The sequence below is a fragment of the Leopardus geoffroyi genome, chromosome B4, assembly GCF_018350155.1.
Source record: "Leopardus geoffroyi isolate Oge1 chromosome B4, O.geoffroyi_Oge1_pat1.0, whole genome shotgun sequence".
Taxonomy (NCBI): domain Eukaryota; kingdom Metazoa; phylum Chordata; class Mammalia; order Carnivora; family Felidae; genus Leopardus; species Leopardus geoffroyi.
In genome coordinates, this window is record NC_059341.1 from 63,240,803 (window position 1) to 63,266,061 (window position 25,259).

Sequence of the window (25,259 nt, forward strand, 5' to 3'; positions counted from 1 at the left end):
AAAAGCAATTATCTGTGCCAATACAAAACACAACAGCTGCTTGGACACAATACACATGAGAAGAAATGATTATTTTAATCAGAAACCAGAAATCAAAATTATGTCAAACTTAGTATACTGAATGCATAATAGGAAGGGATTATCACTTCCATGAAGTTTCCATTACTTTCTATTCTTTAGAAGAAAATCATAAATTGAAAAGGCTTAAATCAATCAACAGGTGTTGATAAAAGGTATAGCCTTTCCCTACCATGGGCAAATGCGATCTTAAGGCTCCTGGTAACTTTTCCTAAATAAATATGAGAATCCTTCCAAACCTACAAAAATGTGTAAAGATATATAAAACACAATCTGGAAAGACAAAGAAAGAATACTGAGTTTTCACAAATATGCAGGATTCAATTATACTAAAAATCTCAGAATCACTGCTTTGTCATTCTCAAAAGTATACAAATTAGTATCAAATGGGTTGAGTTTTTTAATCTTCATATAAATAATATCTCTCATCTGGCTTTATTATCAGACTTTTATATGTATGAATCTGGAACAAAGATGAACATGCCATTGTACTTGTCGCCCTTCATGCGCGAGAGTCAAAGTCTCCTGGCATCTCTCCCAAATTCCTTCATGACAGGGCTCCTGCTGGCCTTCTCAGCCTCATCTCCCACTACTCAAGTCCCAAGCTGCTTGTCATTGTACACACATGTGCACACGCAGAGACTCATGCACACATATACACATGCAAACACATGATGCACACATATACACACATGATCATGCATGCACACGCGCACACACATGCACACGCACTTTGCAGGTGCATGCCTCTGTGTTCTCCCTCATGCTGTACTCTCTGCCTAGAAAGACTGGCCTGCCTTTCTTCAGCTCATTGTCTCATCTGTTAAGACTCAGCTTGAGCCAGACTTCCCAAGCTGACGACATGTCTTATCCTGTGTATCCCATAATTCAGTGTGCATAAACCAGTGACATTATCTTTTTATCTGTATGACTTCTCCACGGGGATGTAAACAAATTGATGCTGATTTCCAACCAGTCTCCTTTTGGGGAATTTGGAGTCAGGACACAATAATTCTAGTCCATATCATATGGAGAACTGAATTGAGAGGCTGTATGAACCTAGGATTGAGGCAGCTTGGCACTCACCAAATTAAGAAAAGTCAGTCTTTAAAAAGAGACAAAAAGGAAAACAATGTGGATTTTTAAAAAGCAAGAGAGCATGAATCCCCAAAGAAGCAAAAAATAAATGTTTTGACTTTGCCAGTTCCTGTGCGCAGAAACCAGGCTTGATACCCATGCTGGCGTGCTGTTAGATTCTAGTGTATCCTAATAAATACAATTTGCTTAAGCAAGTTTTCAGAAGGTTTTGTTCTTTGCAAGCAAATGATCCCTAAGACATTTTTATACTAAGTGTTTAAAAAATGTTTTTTAATGAAATGAATCAACTGCCTCTGAATAGTCAGCAGCAGTAGTCAGCTTGCAAATGCACAACATTGACTACAACTATGATGGCTGAAGGTAAAATATGTATAAGGCAAAATTTAATCTTTTTTTAAAGATTTTTTAAAGTTTATTTATTTGTTTTGAGAGAGAGAGAGCAGGGGAGGGGTGGAGAGAGAGGAGAGAGACAGAATTTCAAGCTGGCTCTGTACTGTCAATGCAGAGCTCAACTCAGGGTCCCAACCCATGAACCATGAGATCATGACCTGAGCTGAAATCAAGAGTTGGACACTTAACTGAGCCACCCAGTTTCCTCTAATCCTTTTTAATATGGACATTTTTCATCAAGACATTTGACTTAAGTTCTAAAGACTCTGGGTAGTCAAGAATTCAAGACAGAAAAGGAAAAGAGAGGACAACAAAATGCACATTAGCAAATTTCCTCCACTGTCCATTTAGTTATTTATGAGAGCCTCTCATTATGGTCATCTCTCAGTGTGGTTTCCTTTTAGGGTCAACCTCCCACCCCACCCCCCCCCCCCCGCCCACCCCTCCACAGCTCCCAACCACACACATGCCCATGGAAGACACTACTAATTCAAAGAGGGAAGAGTTTAGCCAAAAAAGACCTTAGAGAGAGTAGCAAATGCCATGAAACCACTCCATCCTGTCTCCCTGTGTCATGTCACAGATACGAAAAACAAAAATCCACACAGAAGTGATGTAACTGGCCCAAGGACCATAGCAAATCAGAATCAGAGTGAAATCCAGTTTTCCCACCGACCAGGCCATGGCTCCTTACACTACCCAGTGCTGCCTCATTTCTTTACACCCACAGCCCAACCTGGAAAATAACTCTTCCCTTTCAAAATAATAATAATAATAATTATCAGCACCCCTACACCTACATTGTTCAGATTTTTCACAAATAGCAATGAGGGGCAATGATAAGAGTTGCAGTGTTCAAGACATCATGTCCTCTTAGCCATCAACTATTATCACACCTGTATTTCCTGCTTAAAAATATCTGGAGACTGGCACCCAATCTTGATTTATGTAAAAGGTTTACCTACCCTTTGAGGCTGTACATGACACACTGTAAAGAAGAGAGAAACACAATGCATTGAGGATAAATGCACCGTCTTTCAGTGACTTTGCATGGAAACCCAAGCTACAGTTTTATAATTAAATAGACAACTTTTTAAAATCAGAACTTTCCTTTCATCATAATTGTATTACATATCATAATTCCTTTCACGAAGTCACATTCCTTCACGCTCCCAAAGAAAAATCACTTACAAGAGCCAAATGCAAAGTATGAAAAAAAATCTATGATAAAGACTTAAGTGTCAGGAACTAAAAGCTCTACCACTCAAAAGTTGAACTGTATTGGTTATTCATTAGGGACTGAGGGTATGTTTAGCTCTTAACATGAGACATAAACATTCTTCTTTCCCTCCGTCCAACCTTGACTGGGGGTTTGGGTTTACTTGTTTTATTTCTTTTTTTCTAAATTATGATATATTCATTGCCTTCATTCCCTAAAAATCTATACTTATGTTCCCTTTAAACACTTTACCAATACTTTTAGAGGTTAAATCGTTACTAGCAAATCTTTAATGACAGGCTCTTCATGGAGACTGCTGCTTAGGGTGACTTTAAAATCAATACGTATTTTCTACATTATACATAAAGTAATAAAAAGATCATGGTTTGAATAACATGAATGGCATTAAAAAATTCATAAATCTATAACATGAAACACATCTTCCTATATGGTTATTAGGTAAATGAAGTCTTTATTATTTTATTTTCAACCTAATGACTTGTTGACTAACGTGATGTTTTATTCTATAGTAATTCTAAATATGTAAAATTTTAAAAAGCTGACTATTCATCTCATAAACTAAAAACAGCTCTAAAGACATCTTTTGAGACTTGTAATGAGGATGGCATTCATCAGTTAAGAATAAGTGGTAGCACAGACATTCTAAAATCCTGCTAAAACCTCAATGAACTTTCCATCATGGCTACAAGAATCTTTCTCGTTTATAATCATTTCCCTCTACGATATTGTAAACTCATAAAAAGAGAAAATAACTAAATATCACAAACAAGGAAGATCAAGACCATACCACTTTCTTTCATAAATGTGGCAAAGACAAGGTGAGTGTGACAAGAAGAAGATTTTTAAACAAGAATTCTTCCACATTGGTTTTGGTATAAATTAAGCATGAGGGGCCAGGGGAGCTAAATCTCCACACTACCATTAGTGAAAAGCTATTTTAAGCTCTTTTCATATATTAACCCATTTGTTCCTCCCAATAACCTCATGGGGTAGGTACCGGTATTCTTGCCACCCACCCACAAGGAAATGGAGACACAGAGAGTTGAAGGAATTTGCCCAAGATCACATACATGGTAAGCAGCGGAACAGAATTAGAACCCAGGTACTCTGATATGAACCCCTGGTCTTTACAGCAATGTACACTGTCTCTCTCATAGGTTTTTATAAAAATTAAAATTATAAGCTGCCCATAGAACCTGTAACACAATCTCTGGCAGTTGGTAAGTACACACTCCATGCGAGTGACAGTGGTACCTGTAATGTCGATACATGATCACGATGCTGGCTTCTGAATAAGGAAATTTTCATTCATTTGTATTTCCACAATTCTTTTTTCCTTCTGCTGGACAAGAGGTCCCTCCAAAACCCACTTGGATTTTAAAAAACTGGTTTTTTCAAGCATGCATATTTTTAAGATTCTGTTACACTTAATCTACAAAACATATTACCAGATCGAAACCTGTGGCAGACAGTTTTCAGAACAACAAACTGTACATCTCACCAAATTATCTGAAACCATCATGAGTGTATTGCCTGGCATAGAATAATTCCTTGTGAAAGAGTTATTTATATAAACCCTGAGTATTTACAATGTTAAGATGAACTGATACTGCCATCACAATCACTCTACAACCTCTCAGCAGGCTAACATTTAAAAAGATAAAGAGAAAAAAAATTATTAAGCTGGATGCCAGTAGCATTAACTAAAAGAGCAAAGAAATCAGCACTACACTACCTAACCATCCTAAGAGCCCTCACTGTGCTCTGAAAAAGAAGAGAGAGATGTTTGGTGGCCTTGAAGCCACCCAGATTCTTAACCACCACACAGGACAGAGGTGGAGTGCTCCATATAGAAACTGGTGAGGCAATGGAAAAGCATGAGACCCGGGATCCTCTTCTAAGAGCCTATTGTGGCAGTGACAAAATTGCATGCCAACCAGAAATGCCTACATTCTGATAGTTTTCTCTTTCAACATATGTCCCTGTGCATCCAGTTGGAAAGCAGATGCCTAAGCTTGATTGCTCTACACTGAGAGACGAAAGAACTTATCATCTACTGACTGAAATTCACAGGGGATCGAAGATTGCCAAGAATCAGTACCCAATCAAGATTAAACAGAATGAACCAGGGGCTGTCAGCAGTTAGGAACTCTACCAACTGCTATCCATAAATTAAAAGGAATTTTGCCTCCTTAGCATGTGATTTATTTGGAAGAAGCTTTTAGTGCTAAGTTCTGAATGAATCCAAGGAACACTTTATTGAAATGATCCATTTTAGTGCTGAGCTCAGTTCAAGAACCAAAGCAGATTATAATAAGCTTTCAGTCAAACTCATCAAGATAATTCCTGCCTTACCATATACTCTAGATCTGGTTCAAAAAGAATAACATCACTCCCAACTAATGGTTAAGAAATAGTAAGAGGAAAAAAAAGTTCTCTAGCCATAGAAGAGAATACTTTTCTGGTAAGTTCCATATTTTGGAAAAGCTACTTTGAAAGAACTTGAAAGCCCAGCTTGGCAAATCAACCCTACTAATGAACATTAAAGGCATATTAATGATATTATTGCAATAAACACAGTTCATAACTAAGAAGCCTGATAACACTAACAGAATAGAGAACCCAGAAAGGGACCCACAAACGTATGGCCGACTAATCTTTGACAAAGCAGGAAAGAATATCCAATGGAATAAAGACAGTCTCTTCAGCAAGTGGTGCTGGGAAAATTAGACAGCGACATGCAGAAAAATGAACCTGGACCACTTTCTTACACCATACAGAAAAATAAACTCAAAATGGATGAAAGACCTAAATGTAAGACAGGAAGCCATCAAAATCCTCAAGGAGAAAGCAGGCAAAAACCTCTTTGACCTTGGCCACAGCAACTTCCTACTCAACACGTCTTCGGAGGCAAGGGAAACAAAAGCAAAAATGAACTACTGGGACCTCATCAAAATAAAAAGCTTCTGCACAGCGAAGGGAACAATCAGCAAAACTAAAAGGCAACCAACAGAATGGGAAAAGATATTTGCAAATGACATTATCAGATAAAGGGTTAGTATCCAAAATCTATAAAGAACTTATCAAACTCAACGCTCTAAATACAAATAATCCAGTGAAGAAATGGGCAAAAGACATGAATAGATACTTCTCCAAAGAAGACATCCAGATGGCCAACTGACACATGAAAAAATGCTCAACATCACTCATCATCAGGGAAATACAAATCAAAACCATAATGAGATACCACCTCACACCTGTCAGAATGGCTAACATGAACAACTCAGGCAACGACAAATGTTGGCGAGGATGTGAAGAGATTCTCTTTTGCATTGTTGGTGGGAATGCAAGCTGGTGCAGCCACTCTGGAAAACAGTATGGAGGTTCCTCAAAAAATTAAAAATCTAACTACCCTACAACCCAACAATTGCACTACTAGGTATTTATCCAAGGGATACAGGTGTGCTGTTTCAAAGGGGCACATTCACTCTAATGTTTATAACAGCCCTATCAACAATAGCCAAAATATGGAAAGAGCCCAAATGTCCATCGATGGATGAATGGATAAAGATGTGGTATATATATAATGGAGTATTACTCAGCAAACAAAAAGAATGAAATCTTGCCATTTGCAACAATGTGGATGGAACTAGAGGGTATTATACTAAGCAAAATTTGTCAGTCAGAGAAAGACATATATCATATGACTTCACTCATACGAGGACTTTAAGACACAGAACAGATGAACATAAGAAAAGGGAGACAAAAACACAAAAAAAGGGAGGGGGACAAAACAGAAGAGACTCTTAAATATGGAGAACAAACAGAGTTACTGGAGAGGTTGTGGGAGGGGGGATGGGCTAAATGGGTAAGGGGCATTAAGGAATCTACTCCTGAAATCACTGTTGTGCTATATGCTAACTAACTTGGATGTAAATTAAAAAAATAACACAAAAACAAAAACAAAAAAGAAGCCTGATAACACTGACTTAAAACTAACTTCTTTACTTTTTAAACATTTTTATTAAGTTTCTCATGATCCACATATGAGTGAAAACATATGATACCTGTCTTTCTCTGCCTGACTTATTTCACTTAGCCTAATACCCTCCAGTTCCATCCATGTTGCTACAAATGTCCAGATTTCATTCTTTCTCATTGCCAAGTAGTATTCCATTGTATATATAAACCGCATCTTCTTTATCCATTCGTCAGAAGACCATGGGGGAGGGGAAAGGGAAAAAAAAGTTACAGACAGGGAGGGAGACAAACCATAAGAGACACCTAAATACTGAGAACAAACTAAGGGTTGATAGGGGGTGGGGGAGAGGGGAAAGTGAGCGATGGGCATTGAGGAGGGCACCTGTTGGGATGAGCACTGGGTGTTGTATGGGAACCAATTTGACACTAAACTATATTTAATATTAAATAAATAAATAAATAAATAAATAAATAAGGAAATAAATAAAATTTTTAAAAAGAAATTTCCCACCATTTCCATTATTCTTATAGCAAAACTCCACCATTTGTTCACCCTTTCCAGGAAAATATTTCTTTCTGCACAGGAAGATCAATACCTACCACAATCAGTCACCTCCTTCTCCAGTGTCTTTACACTCACTAAGCATGTCTGCAGTTCAGTGACACCAAAATGTACCACAGGGTCTTAGCAAAAGCTATGGTCAGGTCACTATGTTAAAGAGAAATTGACAAACTATGAATATGCTCAGGATGTATGGGACAAAAGTCAGAACAGTATATCATTTGGATATTATGCTCAAATAATAGGCTCATGGAGTAAGGACCTATAAAGTCACTTTTTTTGTATTTTGTTTTTATTTGGTTTTACCTTTTTAATGGTTATTTATTTTTGAGAGAGAGAGAGAGAGCAGGGTAGGGGCAGAGAAGGACACACAGAATGTGAAGTAGGCTCCAGGCTTTGAGCTGTCAGCACAGAGCCCAACACGGGACTTGAACCCATGAACTGCAAGATCACAACCTGAGCCAAAGTCGGATGTTTAACCAACTAGCCACTCAGGTGCCCCATGTTTGTTTGTTTGTTTTTTTTTAACTTTTATTTATTTGACAGAGAGAGAGAGAGAGAGAGAGAGAGAGAGAGAACAAGTGGGGGAGGGGCAGGGAGAGGGAAACAATCTGAAAGAGGCTCCAGGCTCTGAGCTGTCAGCACAGAGCCCGACATGGGGCTCAAACTCACAAACCATAAGATCATGACCTGACCTGAAGTCAGACACTTAACTGACTGAGCCACCCAGGCGTCCCTAAAGTTGTTTAATAATAAATAATTTTAACAATAATTATACTAGTTGATTTGGTTATTGTTTTCATACAATGCAGCCTGAGAGTTAATTGGTTTCTTGGTCCTCCACCCATCATGTGCCTACCTCCCCCAAATAAGTCATAGTGATCTGGATGAAGTCATCTAAGAACTACAACTAAAGACCAAAGAATTTATACCACTGAGGAAGAGAGAAAATTCCCTGGCAAAATGTGGCCCATTTCATCTTTAAACAAAGCAAAGTGAGGAAAAATGATAAGCACCAACTGAAGAATTTGCAAAGTCTCTTTGTAATAAAATCTTAGTTAATATCTACTTCCACGAGGTGGTCTGTGTTCTTAACATGGATTCATCATTGAAATTCACACTTGCATTAAGAGATTTTTAAAGTAGGGGAGGAGATTTATTATTATGAACCTACAAACTTCACCTGTAATTGTTGGATCATTTTCTGTGTAGACCTATTAGTTAATGCCACACCTCTTTCATTTGGTCATTTCATTTTTTTTTAACATTTTATTTTGAAGTAATCTTTACACCCAACATGGGGCTCGAACTTACAACACCAAGATCAAGAATCACATGCTCCACTGACTGAGCCAGCCAGGCACCCTTGGTCATAAAATTTTTGAAAGCAGCAGCTGAATGAGATTGAAAATGGCTCATTTTGGTGCAACCGCTCTTGAAAACAGCATGGAGTTTCCTCAAAAAATTAAAAACAGAACTACCCTATGACCCAGCAATAGCACTACTAGACATTTATCCAAAGGATACAGGAATAGTGATTCAAAAGGGGCACGTGTACCCCAATGTTTATAGCAGCACTTTCAACAATAGTCAAATTATGGAAAGAGCCTAAATGTCTATCAACTGATGAATGGATAAAGAAGATGTAGTTTATATATACAATGGACTACTACTTGGCAATGAGAAAGAATGAAATCTGGCCATTTGCAGCAACGTGGATGGAATTGGAGGGTATTATGCTAAGTGAAATAAGTCAGAGAAAGTCAGATATCATACATTTTCACATATGTGGAACTCGAGAAACTTAACAGAAGACCATGGGGGAAGGGAAGGGGAAAAAATAGTTACAAACAGAGAGTGAGGGAGGCAAACCACAAGAGACTCTTAAATACAGAGAACAAACTGAGGGTGGATGAGGGGGAGGGGAAAATTGGTGGTGGGCACTGAGGAGGGCACTTGTTGGGATGAGCACTCGTATGCTGTATGTAAGCAATGAACCATGGGAATCTATCCCCAAAACCAAGAGCACACCGTATACACTATATGTGAGCCAACTTGACAATAAATTATATTTTAAAAAGAAAGAAAGAGAGAAAGAAAGAAAGAAAGAAAGAAAGAAAGAAAGAAAGAAAGAAAAGGGCTCATCTGAGATTAGTCAACAGAAAAAGTATGTAAAATTAAGGGTTGGGGGACACAAGAGAACTAAGTTATTCATCAGTAATGCAGACTTTCAACAGATTTTTTTTTTGTCACTTGCAAATCTCACTTTGCTGCTAAGTTTCTCTCAAAGCTGAAATGAGGCTATTAATGATTATCTGAGACACACTTGCCCTACTCACTGGATCATATGTGTGGATAAAGGTTCAAAATTCCACCTCAGGAGTTTAACCTGCACAGCATTTCTTACTTTGGGGAGAAAGACTACAATGCAAGGTCTACAGAAATAAAGCATTAAAACGACACTTAAAAGATCAGTTACCCATTCCATCAGTGACGGTCAAAATATTTATATGCCTCCCTAAGTCCCCTGAATTTAATTACCTCACAAATCCACTTTGGTGCTAAACTGCTCTATAGTCCTAAACTTGTCTTAGTTTCTTGATTTGCATGCCTATGTGCAAAGTATTTACAAGAAAAACTTTTTAAAGACCCACTGAACTGAAATATCTAACCACTGTCTTGCCCACAAAGGTAGAAAATGAGCTCATTTTAAGTAAAAACACCATGGCCACCATCCCACCACGTTCCATGAGGGCAGGGCTTTGTTTATTTGGCAGTGGCCAAATTCCTAACACCAAAAATGGTGCCTCAGCAAATACTGTTGAGTGAATGAATGACCCATGACAGATCCAGCTGAAAAAAGAGGAAACGAACAAGAATCTATTGAGCTAAGAACTGTCTTCAACACCTATTGTGATCGCTGTCACTTAAATATTAAATCAATCAAGTATATATACGAAGAGTAACTATATATTGTTATATATAGATGTCAATAGGAGTTATGAGGATAAGGTTTCATGTAGAATTCACTGACCTTTCCAACGCAAAACGGAAAGTGTGTCCATGTGTGAATGAATTTAACATAATGAAGAAGATGAGGAAAGGAATGTTTAATACAAAACATTCCTCATTTCACGTGGAGTAATTCAGTAAAACATAGTATCAACTGAAATTTTATCTGATTCCAGAGTGTGCACCCCAAGTCTGAGGTTTTTTTTATTTCACTTTCTGCCCATAAATCAATCACCAAATCACACAGAAAAACCAGCAACTAAATAAATTTAGGGTTTTTTCCTGGGTTGGGATTTTTCCCTGCACTTAGCAACTTCTGAAATCATTTTTTCTTTTCATGTTTATTTATTTTCAAGAGAGAGAAAGAGAGAGACAGAGCACGAGCAGGGTAGGGGCAGAGAGAAGGGGAGACGCAGAATCCGAAAGCAGGCTCCAGGCTCCCAGCTGTCAGCACAGGGCCCAACACAGGGCTCGAACTCATGAACCATGAGATCATGAGTTGAGCCAAAGTCGGCTGCTTATCCCACTGAGCCGCCCAGGTGCGCCATCTTCCGAATATATTTTAAGTGATAGTGTCAGCCCAATTTTTTGCCAGCCTAATGTTATACATGCAGTACAAATGTACACTAGCAAATAAGCTCGAGGTCCAATTAAAAAAAAAAAAAAAGTCCCACACAAACACACAAACTCTTCATCCCCTGCCTGCATACTACAGGTTCACCATTTTCACGATGCATGCCAGTGTTTAGAAACCCACACAAAAATGAAAATATTTTAATATTAACTACTAATAATGATGAAGCTGGCTGCCATGGGCCGAATGGCCACCCGTGTGCCAGGCACCTATTTACATGCTTATTACCTGTATGATTGCTTTTAGTCCTGACAACCAATTTGAGAGTAAAGTGTTATTCAATGGAGTACTACGTGGCAATGAGAAAGAATGAAATATGGCCCTTTGTAGCAACGTGGATGGAACTGGAGAGTGTGATGTTAAGTGAAATAAGCCGTACAGAGAAAGACAGATACCATATGGTTTCACTCTTATGTGGATCCTGAGAAACTTGGCAGAAGTCCATGGGGGAGGGGAAGAAAAAAAAAAGAGGTTGGAGAGGGAGAGAGCCAAAGCATAGGAGACTCTTGAAACAAACTGAGGGTTGATGGGGGGTGGGAGGGTGGGTGGTGGGTATTGAGGAGGGCACCTGTTGGGATGAGCACTGGGTGTTGTATGGAAACCAATTTGACAATAAACTTCATATATTTAAAAAAAAAAAGTGAAGTGTTATTACTGCTGCTTTCGCCGTTTGGAGATGAGGAAACTGAGGCTCACAGAGATAATAACTTGTCCAGGATCAAGTAAACAAAGGAGCCATGATTTACAAGCTCTCTGTAGAGATCTTTAGAACTAGGACAGAGCTGCCTTTTTGAACTTTTATTTGCTTTACCTGACTACCTTCTGACAGAAGTTCAAGTGTAGATTTCAAAAACAATTTTAATACTAATCAAACGCATACTCAAAAATATAATCTTTTTCCTTTACAAAGAGGGAAAATACATGACACTTTTCAAGGGAAGGAAAATGATCCTTCTTGCCCACAAACATGGTAACTCAGCAAGCCTCTGACCCAGTTCCGGCTGTACTGTATACTGCTCTTCAGACACCGTTGTTTCTAAAATAAATACCCTGGTGCTCAGATTAAAAACAAAACAAAACAAAATAAAATGTAACCTACGAAAGCAGGTCATCTGATTCAATGCATTAGCACCAAACCCTATATGAAAGCAAGTTAAAAGTTTCCTCATCTGTGGACCAAGGATGATCCCGAGAATTTTTCTACCTCCTGAGAGCTCAACAGAGAGGCAAGCTCCACATAAAATGATACAGGCATCTCCTCCCCAAAACTGAATCCTCGCCAGGGACTCTGGACTTGAGAGCATGGCCAACGAGCAAAGCACAGGTTTAGGGGTCAAATAACTTGAGTTCCAATCCCGACCTTACACTTACTATGTAAATGTGGACAAGGTTTTTTAACCTCTAAGATCTCTGATTTCCTCCTGGCAGCAGGAACTGTCATAGCCACCCTAAATGGATATTGTGATGGTCACACGGGTAACATGGGGGAAGTGCTCGCCCACTTCCTGGTACAGAGTAGATGGATAACAGAAAGCAAATTTTCTTCCTTTTCCCAAAGGACCTTCTTCACTGGTGTGCTAGAGCTAACTCACACTGGCTTATGGAAGATGTCTAGTAAATTTTTAGGAATTCTGCAGTCCAGTTATCAAATATGACCACTACTGAAAATTAAATTAAACTTAAGTTTTACAATTGTATTAAAGACAAAGGTGGTAAACACTCAAAACTCATCGCTTCCTAGTTTACCTCATTTTACTATTATCTATGCTCTTGAGGTTATGCCTGTTGTCTGCTAGAGAGTGGAAATACTACATAATGGTGGGTTCTGGTACATTTCCCCCAACTCCACAGTCAGTGACATCACATTTGTAGCCTGAAATGAGCCATGGTAGCGGTATTTACGTGGAAACAGGCAAACACTACAAGTCAGGATTTCCTGTTTTGGGAGAGCCAGGTATTAAACATTCACCAGCATCCCCCTGGTATTCATATTTCATCACATCCCTCTCTGCTGCTGTCTTTCATCTCTCCACTCTGCAACTTATCTACATACACACACATGTCCAGTGAATTTAAAATAAGAATGAAAACGAACACCTAACAGCCTCCAGATAACATCCTTTTCCACCATTCCTTCACTGCCAAATTCACTGGAAATGTTCTTTCTGTGATTCATTCCAACACTTTCTTACCATCAACTCATTTATTTATTCATCTCACAAACATCTGAGTAACTACGATTAACCAGACACTATGAAAGTAACTGGGGACACAAATGTGAGCAAAGCCCAACATGGTCCCTCCTTCACGAGAGTCACATTGTCAAACCCACCTTGAAAGTCTCCAATGTTCTATTAAGTCCTCCTTTTTTCTCCTCCATGGCCTTTCCTTAGAAAATGTACAATTTCCCCAAATGTTATCTTCTTTTCCTCCATGGTCCTCTATTAAAAAGTCAAGATTTCCTTAGTGTTTTGACTACTTATCTGCCTTCTTTCATCTTTAGGAATTTCACACATTTCCGTGATTTCATCCTCCCTCCAACTCCCAGGAAACCTATTTCTCCCCTAGCCTTCCTCTCTCAGTAATGGGCACCACCATCCACTCAACTGTTTGAGCCAGAAACCCTAAAATCCACATTTCCCGCCTTTCCCTTACCCCCTTCATCCCAAGCATTAGCAAGTCCTGGGATCTATATCCAATAGATGTCCCAAATCCAACACAGTACTTCATCCCAGCCCGTCACCCTTGGGCAGGACCTTTTTTTTTCACTTAATCTGTATAAAAGCCTCCGAACCCTCCTCCCTGCTTTACTCTTGCCCCCTCACATCATGCACTACGACGAAGTCAGGGAATATTTTTTTAAAAAATGAATGTAATCATTTCTCTCCACACTTAAAAAACAAAAAACCTTTATTCCACCCAGAATGAAACCCAAACTTGATCTCATGGACAACAGGGCCCTACATGATCTGGGCCTGCCCCCTTCCTGACCTCTCCCCCTTCCTGACCTTGCCCCCTTCCAATTCCCACTTGCTCATTCCAAGGCTGGAGCCCTCTGTCCAGATCTTGGCAGGTCTTTGCAGGACTAGCTCCTCCTATCATTCACAAGGATTCAGGAGGCCTTCCTGGACCAACCGACACAACTTTGTCCAGGCCAGGCCAGCCCACCCCTCTCCATCACTCTCTATCACTCTGTCCATTCCTTGGTGGTTATCTAGTATCTGTCTTCCTCTACTGGAAAATCAGCTACACAGGAGCAAAAACCTTGTCCTCCTTATTCACCAAGACATCTCTGGTGCCTGAAACAGTGCCTGGCACATGAGAGATGCTCAACAGATATTTGTTGATGAATGAAGCAAGATCCAAAACAAAAAAACAAAAAAGAAACAAAAAAAAAAAAAAAAAACAGGCAAAGGCAGAAATAATTGGAAACTAAGACCCTGAAACAAGAGTTTTCTGAGACTGCACAGAGGAATAAGAACAGCAATCTGAAATGGTAACGTGCTAATAGAATGAATCTAATTTCCATCTTTATTAAATTCTAACTTGCCCATGGCTTGAGCTATTTTAGAGGCAACCTAATTTAGTGAGTACCCGTTCTGGTAAATCTATGTTAATTTTCATGGCTAGGTCAAAATATTCTTAAAAGGAAAGAAAATTCCATGACTTAGAAAAGATTTCCTGCATCCTCAAAAACATTACTGAGAAGCAGAGTCCGCTGGGCTTCCTCCCATACCTGTGCTGTAATAAATTCCTATCACATACAACAAACAGGTGGAGGGAGCATGGAGGCAGAGTGCTCTCCTCCCCCGGGAAACTGAGGGTGCCTGCTCTCCACTGCAAGGCTCCTCCACAGAGGACACAGTAAAGTGTTTGTTCTTCTTAGCTGAGGCCTCACAGATCCACATCTCACCCCGTGCTTCCAAATCAAAGCAAACAGCAGGGCTTCTACTTGCTTCTTCTTAACTACTCGTTTCTTATCTAAATCTAATATAAAGAAAAGGGAAGAAGGGAAAGAAGGAGGGACGGAGGGAGGGAAAGAAGAATGGAGCTAGGGAAACAAGGAGAGAGAGAAGGGAAGTCAGGAAAAAAAAACATTCAACGTTTGATTTCTCCCGCCAAGCCATGCTGCCCCAGGCGGCACTGGATGGCGAACATGGGCGTGGGGAGCCCATCTCAGTACCTCATCATGGACCACACAGCTCCAGGAGACACTGGGAATCCACTGCTCTTGGGTTCTGGTGGCGATGGTGAGTGGCAGCCACCCCAAGCTCCTCGGTGAGGAAATCGATGATGCTGCTTCCCGTTCTCCCGGTGAGGCTGCGGGGGCAGCGACGGGGGCGGGGGACTGGCAGGCTGCTGCAGGCTGCGCTGATGGATGACCCCATTGCTCCTAATTGTGTATGTGGAACGGAGCAGAAACAAAGTCAGACAGAATGACAAGGTTTGCAACGAGAAACAGCAGTCCCCTGGCCCACTCCATGGTCTTGTTCCCTGGAAGCAGCCATGCTCAAGTCTTTCACCTCTTTTGTTTCTGGTACGTATCGCAATTCTTTAAAAATAACAAGAGAACATATTTCTTTTTATTCTAGAACTTATACTGACTTACTACTACAGAAGACTAGGACTCAGTCCCTCTTACATGGTCACCAACACACACACACACCCTCTTCTTCACGCTTCATCCTCCACATGTAGATTTCTTTCCAAATACTTGGTTGAAGTGATATTCGGGATTTACATAATTTTGATCTTGTAAAATACTGCTCATAGTTGATCCATCCAATGTACCGATTACATTTTCTTTCATGAATCCTCTGAGACAGAGTTCATAATCACTGAACGAACAGAAACTAAAACGTCTGATACCACTGAATGATATCCAGCATTTGGAAAAAAGCAAAGGGGATTCTTAGACACTGCTACAATCATTTCAGGAGCAATGTCTGAGCACGGGACACAGTGAACGTGCATCTACCCGTGGTCCCAGTAAGTCCACTCCTATGGTTATGCCCGAGAGAAACTCACATGTATTTGCACACAAAAAAATCCACTGCAGCATAGTTTACAATAGTACAAGCTGTGAAAATTACCTAAATTCCAAATCCAGAAAGAGTTAAATAAATTGTGATAATTAAATACTGTATAGTTAAAACGAATGTACTATAGCTACACATATGGACAATGATGTATCTCAAAAATCTCAAGGTTAAACAAAGAGAAAAGCAAGTGATACTATTTATATAAAGTTTAAAAATATGTTAAAAGATACTCTTTGGTATTCACTGGTATATACATACTAAGTAAGGGCATAAAGATAATCATAGAAATGAAAAGTGACAAGTTCAGGATTATGGTTACTTTTAGAGAAAGAGGTTAGGGACAGGAGTCAGGGAATGTTATTCTCTGCATGTTGGAAATTATATCAAATTTTTTAGAAAAGAAAGAAAAGTAAAAAGAAATTTAAGTTTCAGGAGCTGCTCTTTCACTGAAAATGTTTCTTCCTAAAAGTGATGTCAAATCTAAGAAATCCCACTCCATTTCTATGGTCTAATACTAAAATTTAGGAATAAATTGCTCTTCATGTAGGAGAGTCTCCCAACATTTGTTTCTGTTACTGTTTTTTTCCTGCTCCTGGATCATATGATAAAAGACCTTAAGAACAACTTAGTACCAAGAGGTTTACTCTAAATGAACAGATAAGGGGCGCCTGGGTGGCTCAGTCAGTTAAGCGTCTGGCTTCGGCTCAGGCCATGATCTCACATGATCTCACATCAGGCTCTGTGCTGACAGCTCAGAGCCTGGAGCCTGCTTCAGATTCCGTGTCTCCCTCTCTCTCTGCCCCTCTCCCACTCATGCTCTGTCTCTGTCTCTCAAAAATGAATAAACATTAAAAAAAATTTTTTTTTTAAATGAACAGATAAAGTGGAAGGAGAGCCCTAAGAATCTGTACAAAACTGTGTGTGTATACATGATTCTGGGGAAAGGGGACACAATTCTGTGAATTTAAAAAAAAATTTTTTTTAACTTTTTTTGTTTTTGAGACAGGGGGAGACAGAGCGTGAGTGAGGGAGGGGTAGGGAGAGAGGGAGACACAGAATCCGAAGCAGGCTCCAGGCTCTGAGCTGTCAGCACAGAGCCCGATGCGGAGCTCGAACCCACAAACCTGACCTGAGCTGAAGTCGGACGCTTAACCGACTGCGCCACCCGGGCGCCCCAATTCTGTAAATTTTCAAAAGCGTCATGATCCCCAGTACACTCAGAACCTCTGAGCTGACCTCATGGTGCAAATGTGAGCCTAGGCCATGAGCAGCAGGTGTCCTGGGAGGTCTCTAGGTCCCTTCTCTGTGTTCCTTCCATGCAGGCAGGGGTGCTCAGGGACAGACCTGCGGCTCTGAAGTCGCACAGACAGGGCTCTCTCAATCCTGGGGTTGGGTGACTCTGGAGGGGTTACCTTCTGTGATTCTGTTTTCTCCTCCGTAAAATGAGGCCAACAGCGATTGTGGGCATTAAGTGACTTCAAGCCTGTAAATGGTGTGGCACAGTGCCTGACACATGAACAGAACTCAAGAGATATTAACCATTTTTGGCCAGGTCTCCCTGGTATATGCTCTCCATTCCTTCCTACCACTTTTCACAACTGTAATCAGTTACTCATGGAATCACTTATACAATGTCTGTCTTCCCTGATATTGCATATGCCCTCGGGGGGAAGAAATCTTCTGTCTCCTTCTTGGTCAGGCACAAAATGAGTATGTATTGAATGGACAGAGAAAAGATGAAGGAAAGAATGAATGTCTCCACTTATGCAGAGCTGCTGGTTATGAGAGCCAAAAGTTTCTAAAAAACAAAGCAGAGGCTAGAAGCTTTTCACCTTCTGAGCTATATATTAGCAATATGATTTCTCCCATAGAACTTCTAACAGTTTAGCATAATGAAGGCCAGAAACAATTATTAAAGAAATAAAAGAGACAATTATCCCTTTTGAAAAAAGCCTGGCTCAACAGTGACCAGATGAAAAAGAATGTTGTATACAGGCAACGGTGGCCTGGAAAGTCCCGAGCCCAGAGGAGACACGACTTCAATGATGAAGTTAAAATTGCTCTGGACTGGACCACAGGAGAGGGTCTGCAGCCAGCTTTCTGCTATCAGTGAGCAAAGCAGAAAGGGGTTAGGAGGCGGAGACAAAAATGATGCAAGAAGGAAGTGGGAAGCAAGATGAGCTGATAGGTTGTTTGTAAAAAGTAAGGCAGGCACTGCCATTACTCTCATTGGTTGAGAGGTTGCAGAGGAAAGGCATTCTCATGGAAGCCAAGGGGAGGTCCTCTGGCTCACAGCTTTCTTGGCAGGAGCTTAGGTCAAAATGATAACTGAGCTCCTTCCTTTTACACGCCTCTGAGATTTACAGAGAGCCAATAGAGCACTAAAGTCTATTTAAATTATCTCCAAGCACGCCCAGGCAGGAAGGTGATCAGAATTTAATGACTCATCTCAGCTTGTTGCCACTCAATAACACTGCTCTTATCTTTATGTCAAGGAGTATAAAGAGGTAGGGAATGGGATAAAAAGGCAAGATTTTTTTTTAAGCTAAAATTCTTCATCAGATAAAGCAGAAGAATAAATCAACCACATTTTTAAGAGTTCAAAAGTAAGGGCCTTATAATTACTGAAAAATGGGGTCTGCATGTCAAACTGTAAGTAATTATGGATTTGATAGAGAAAGAAAAATATAGTATGTGCTTCAACTTTTAATGTGCCACAGCGTTCTTACCATCTGTAATCTACAGGATATAATGAATGTGCTTAAATTCTTTTTTTTTTTTTTAATGTGCTTAAATTCTTTAAGTGAAAATGGGCTACTAATTAAACTTGACCTTTAATTTGAATATAACATGTGAGTATTCCCGTATGGTTTAGACTGGCCTTTTGCAGAATTCCAAAACGAGACTCCCAAAACTTTTAGGTAACAGCATCATCCTTAGAACAAGTAAGCAGGTTCCAACTTAGCAGTGCTTTTTGATAGACAACACTCATTTGAATGCAGGGATTCAAGGCAAGCTATTAAAAAAACCCTGTCACCATTTGCAACCACTTCTCTTTGTGAATCAAGAGGTCTCCATAGTATGCAACCGAAACAATCTAGTGATAGAAACGTGTAATCAGCATGGATACTTGCCAATTCCAAATTTGGGGCTCCCAAAATCTTTACGGTCCTCACTGACTTTTATAAAGTGTGAAGAGTTTGAACATGTCTGATGCATTTATTTTAACAAAACAAGACTTACTAATTTATGGGCCAAGAGGTTACATTTAACACAAGAGTGTACTTTTATTTATTTATTTTTGAATGAAAGTTTGAAAGCTATTGATCTAAGTAATTCTCTGTGCACGCTCTGCTTGATGGCAAAACTTAAAAATGACTTACGATTTCTCTTGCTTGTGGGATAGGGAAAAGAGATCATAAACCAGGCACACTCCAAAGACTGTGATGCCGGTCTCCTTCACCAGCATCGCACAGGTCCCCAGCAACAAACTGAGCAGCAAGAAGAAGGGAGACACCGTGGGAGGGAAACATTCCCCAACATGACGCTGGTCCACACTCCTGGAAAACAAGATTGAGACTCTTTTAATCTAAGAAGAAATATGGGTCCCTGACAAACACCAACTTTTTAAAAAATATGATTTAACTCAATTTCATCGTATTCTAAGTAAGTAGGTGAACAAAGATTTCTCCGTGAATATTCATCACAGAGTTATTTAATATTGCAAAGATGAAAAAAAGTAAATGCCCAACAACATTGAACTTTGGTATTTAAATTAAAATACACATAAGTTATGATAAAATATGGCATATAACAAATGGATACTGAAAAAAACACTTAAAAATTTTTTTAACGTTTATTTATTTTTGAGAGAGACAGAGACCAAGTGTGAGCAGGGGAGGGGCAGAGAGAGAGGGAGACACAGAATCTGAAGCAGGCTCCAGGCTCTGAGCCGTCAGCACAGAGCCCGATTCGGGGCTCAAACACACGAACCGCGAGATCATTACCTGAGATGAAGTTGGACGCCCAACTGAAGGAGTCACCCAGGCGTCCCCCCCACCAAAAACACTTAACATGATACCATAAAGATACAGTTAGTGACATGGAAGGATATTTGGTCAATATATTTTAAATGAATAATACGAGTTACTAAGCCATATACATGAACTCTGGAGCCAGGTTCCCTGGGTTCAAATCACAGCTTTGCAGTTAACTAACAGGGTATTATGAGGCAGGTTAGTATGCCTCTCGGGGCCTCAGTTCCCTCATATATGAAATGGGATCACAGTGTTGCAGGCAGGATTACATAAATGACTTATTACATGTGGAGTGGCTATCACATCATTATTATTATTCTAGTGAAAGTGTTTTATATACTTCTATGCACAAATCAGTCAGTAGACATACAGAATCCTCAGTTTTCTGTGATGAAAATACAGATGTTTTGGCCTTCTTCTTTTCTTCTGGTTAATTTGTATTTTTAAATTTATTTTCCAAGGAGATGTATTAGATAAAGTGTTTTTTTTTTCCTCAGTATAATTTCCAGCAGGGATTTTCAAAAGTCTCCTAGACCTATAAATCCTTTTTTCACCTTATATCATAGAATCAGCCCACACCAAAACGCATCACTATTCCTTCAGTAGGTGCCACACCCATTTGCCCCTAATGCTCTGAAGCCAGGCCAATATTTCTGTAGCTGCGACACCTGACTCTCACTGGTATGTCTTGGAACAATCACCTAAAATTATATGCCAAATTTGTGGCAGGTACGCATTTTCCTCTTAAGCTGGTCTAAAGCTTACATTGCTAAAATTGAGAATGGCACGCACAACAGAAACTGTAACACCACGGCTCATTATCACACAGATACGGACACGCTGCTGGCCTCATCATGTTCCCGAATATATCAACGACACAGCAAAAGCTGCCCAGAATAAGTTTACGCCCAACAGCAACTGTGAATCTTGTTCCAATACCGGAGCAAACAGGAAGCAACTACTTGGTGAATTTGGATTTATATTTCTAAGATTTTCACAACAGCACTTCATACGATTAGCTTTGTGACTCTGTAGAAAGTCACAGAGCCAGGAATAGAGGCCTAATACCACAAAGGTATCCCCCGCTTTTCAAAAGTTCACATTACTGCCACTTTACTTTTATGAAAGACCTACCTTCGTACCTATTTTCACTAACAGAAAGAAATCTGAAGAGGGTCTTTGCTTTTACAAAAAAAGGTGAAAAGCAAAAACAGCATTTGTTTGTTAGGAACCATTGTAGAGGTGCTGTTAGGAACCCACAGCAGCAGGGGCAGCCCCCAACAAGTTCCTTCCCGGGAACCACACCCAGCATCTCAGTCCCAAGCCTCCAGAGAGCTGAACCGTGTGAGCCTCTGTGCCTTATCTCCATCTATTCCGTGCATTCATTAGCAAGATGTGTCCTAAGATATCAGAAAAAGCCTAAGAGAAGTTGTTTTTTGGGTCTGGGAATGCCCCCAATTTTTCCATAGAAATTAACAGTAATTGCTTCTTCACTTTGAGCCATTTCAGCTTACAAAAGGTTTCAGAGAAATGCTCTGCTTTCAGATAGCAGGGGAAACCTGTACTAAGAAAAGGCTCCACTCGTTAAACCGAAATTTCATAAGAATTAATTCTTTTCATTCTTGATCATCCAAGGTCTAAACCTGTTTGTTACAGGGCTTCTCAATCTCAATCTTGGTACTACTAGCATTTTAGGGAAAACGATTCTTTGTTGTAGGGCTGTACTGAACATTGTAGGATGCTTGGCCTCTACTTACTAAACGCCAACCGGTAACACCTTTCCACTTAACAACAAGCAAAAGTGTCTCCAGAAATTGTCAAATATCCCCAGGGGAAGGGCAAAAGTGCCCCACATTGAGAACCACTTGTTTAGAATTGTATTTCTCAAGGTCCCAGGGCTCTGTAAGATGGTAGGTCATCAAACTGAGCCAAAGATCAAAGCTCATAAATCCCTAACCGGACATCTCTCCACAAAGTAGGGTAACAGGATTCACTCCCCCCTTTTCTGGGCCACTCTCTGAGCCATCCACCTCGCTCCTATTCTCTTTTTAACCTGCCCCTTTCCCTATGTGGCCATGTCACAACTCAAGTAAGAATCTGAGCACTTTGGGGGAGAAGGGACACTATAATGGGAAATTATTTTATTGCTTTTCAGTATCCCAAAGCAAGGAACTTCTGTGTTTTGATGAAAGGGTGTGTATATTAGAAAACCATGGTTGAGAAATACTACTTCTGATTCAGCCTTGTTATTTTAAGCTCTGAGCTACTTTCGTGAGGATAATAAAGAGGAAAAAAAAAATTAGGATCAAAATGAACAGGAGGAATTAAACCAATCATGGCCAAATGGAAGACAGGACCATATCCAATATATACTAGCTCGGAGCGAAGATTTCAAATTCCATTCTCAGTAAGAAATGACAAGTAGGAATAATCAAGAAGCAAGGAGCACTAGGAGAGCAGTTCCTTTAAAAGGCTATGACAGGGGCGCCTGGGTGGCGCAGTCGGTTAAGCGTCCGACTTCAGCCAGGTCACGATCTCGCGGTCCGTGAGTTCGAGCCCCACGTCAGGCTCTGGGCTGATGGCTCAGAGTCTGGAGCCTGTTTCCGATTCTGTGTCTCTCTCTCTCTCTCTGCCCCTCCCCTGTTCATGCTCTGTCTCTCTCTGTCCCAAAAATAAATAAACGTTGGAAAAAAATAAATAAATAAAATAAATAAATAAATAAATAAAAGGCTATGACAAAGTTGAGAATATGGCTAGAGGAGAGAGCAGCCTTGCATTTGGTAAGGGCAGGTTTCCTATCCTGATCTGCATGAAGCTTTCTAAGCTTTTTACTGCCAAGAAGCCTCCCTCATCTCTCAGGCAGATGCTCAGAGCCCGCACTACCCCCCAGCCCCCTACATGACAGAAATTCCCAAGGGGACAGCATTATTGTAACTACACAGAAGGGCATTCTTAGCCATACATACATACATACCTATTGTAGGAGAGAAAGGCCAACAGAAACAGCAGGCATGCTAACACGTCAGCTCTGCCAACAATTCCAGCCACCTAGAAAGTTTGAAAAGATAAAAACCTCAGAAAGTCACTTTCAGGAAACCGTTACAGAATGGATTCATTTTTAGATGAATGAAAAGTATGATAAAATAAGAAAACACATTCTTCTTCAATTTTGACTTATGACTAACCACCTCTTGTATCATATATATAACAATAAGTTTATAGGAGGAAAAAAAAGGAAGGAAGGGAAAATATTTTCATGCTTAATTTCATTTTAACCTTTCTTCTATAGAAGGCCAATTCATATCACCAAAGCTTATTCCTTTGTTGATTTATTCAAAAATATTTTCTGAGTAATGACTGAAGGCCAGACACTGTGCTAGTCTTCAGGCAGCAGAGTGCTAATAGAGCAGAAGATATTTACAGAGTACTAGAAAAAAATAAGTTTAGGAAACAATAATTCTGGTAAAAACAGGAATGAGTATAAACTCATGATGGCCATGTATGTATGTGTGTCTGTGTCAGTGTGTTTCTTAGTTCTGTCACTGAAAGAGCCTAAACGCAAGCTACCCCACTAGCAAAGAGTCATCCTGGCGCTGACCACACACATTCCTCCACTAAGGAGAACAGGGGTCCTTGGAGAAGTGGCTGACTCCAGGGCTGAGGCGAAGGAGTTCGAACCCTGCGTCAGGCTCTGTGCTGAAAGGTTCAGAACCTGGAGCCTGCTTCAGATTCTGTGTCTCCCTCTCTCTCTGCCCCTCCCCACTCACACTCTCAAAAATAAATAAACATTAAATTTTTTTTTTTAAGTGACAAGTATGTGTCAAAAGGGCACAGAAGCTGGTGACAAAGGGCTCCCACTGACCAAATATCAGAACATTTGAACATCAAAATAAGTAAAGATAATAAACCATTAAAAAAAACCAGACATCCATGAATGCATACTGATATTGATGGATGGATGAATGAATGCACAATATAAGTACACACATAAATACAGTAAGCAAGTGAATGGAAAATAATAGAAATCTCTTCCTTACATTAAAAAGCAAGTTAATGAATGTAGAGGGAATAGTGCCGCTGACAAATAGCCATTTTGTTTCCAAAAGAGTCAAGATTAGATAGAGCAAGAAACATCACAAAATACCAGTGGATGCTAAATCTAGGGTATAAAGGTTTGGTGAGGCAAAGCGTATTAGTAGGGCTTCAAAGCATGTCCTCATCAATTACTTGTTAAATGAAAAAGTAAAAAGAATAACTACACTATGGAGAAAACTCATTACACCTTAACTGGAGGTTCAAACTTGACTTCACCAATAAAGGGCCAATGGATGTGGCATGCCTCTGCACATGATACCCTGAGAAGGACACAATATCACTTTTGTCAAATTCCAGCCAAGGATGCATAACCTGAATGTAATCATGAGAAAACATCAGACAAACCCAGGATGAGGAATGTTCTATTAAATACATAAATAAATATATTTTATATTAATAAAGTATAAAATACAACAATTATACGTTATCTGGTAACATTAAAATTCCAGTATTTTAATATGTTCTAATTTATACCATATCATGATTTATTATGTTACAACTCCTATAATCTAATGTATTATAATATTACATATATGATATTATTAAATAATACATGTACATATTATTATACCTACATAACCTACATGTGCATATATTATGTATTAACAACTTATATATTTTATATTTTTACATATTTCTATATTTATGTATTTACATACAATATATAGTTATACTATTTTTATTTATATATTATAAATTTTAACATATATATAAATCATGTGTTATACTTTGTATATGTGTTATATATATTATAATCATTTGATATAATATCAATGTTTACATATGTTATATAACATCAACTGCAATGTTATAATAAACATCATGTAAACATTTTATATTATGCACATTAAATATAAGTTTTAAATTATATTTAAAGCTGTGAGTTATATTATAAAAAGACAATGAAGACTGGTAACTACTCCAAACTTAAGGAGACTGAAGAGAATGACTAATGACCTTGGTTTTAGAAAATACACAACTAAATTATTCTGGTGCAAAGAGGCGTGAATTACGCAACCTACTCTCAAATGCTTCAGAATACAAATAATATTTTTATATATTAAGGGAGAAAGAGAGGAAGAATGACAAA

At 39.4% G+C, this 25,259-nt stretch overlaps 1 protein-coding gene across 4 annotated transcripts in view; it reads right to left on the bottom strand.

The window, feature by feature from the left end:
* The window catches only part of TMTC1 (transmembrane O-mannosyltransferase targeting cadherins 1), a 285,364-nt gene that overhangs the window by 230,724 nt on the left and 29,381 nt on the right, over positions 1-25,259 (bottom strand). For 3 of the 4 annotated variants that reach the window (XM_045462494.1, XM_045462493.1, XM_045462495.1), the window contains exons 3-5: positions 23,049-23,122; positions 19,421-19,597; positions 15,179-15,388 (exon numbers count right to left, since the gene is read on the bottom strand). In XM_045462494.1, the coding sequence (XP_045318450.1) occupies positions 15,179-15,388; positions 19,421-19,597; positions 23,049-23,122 (461 nt within the window). The remainder of the gene's footprint in view (positions 1-15,178; positions 15,389-19,420; positions 19,598-23,048; positions 23,123-25,259) is intronic. The other variant, XM_045462496.1, reaches the window with a different exon arrangement.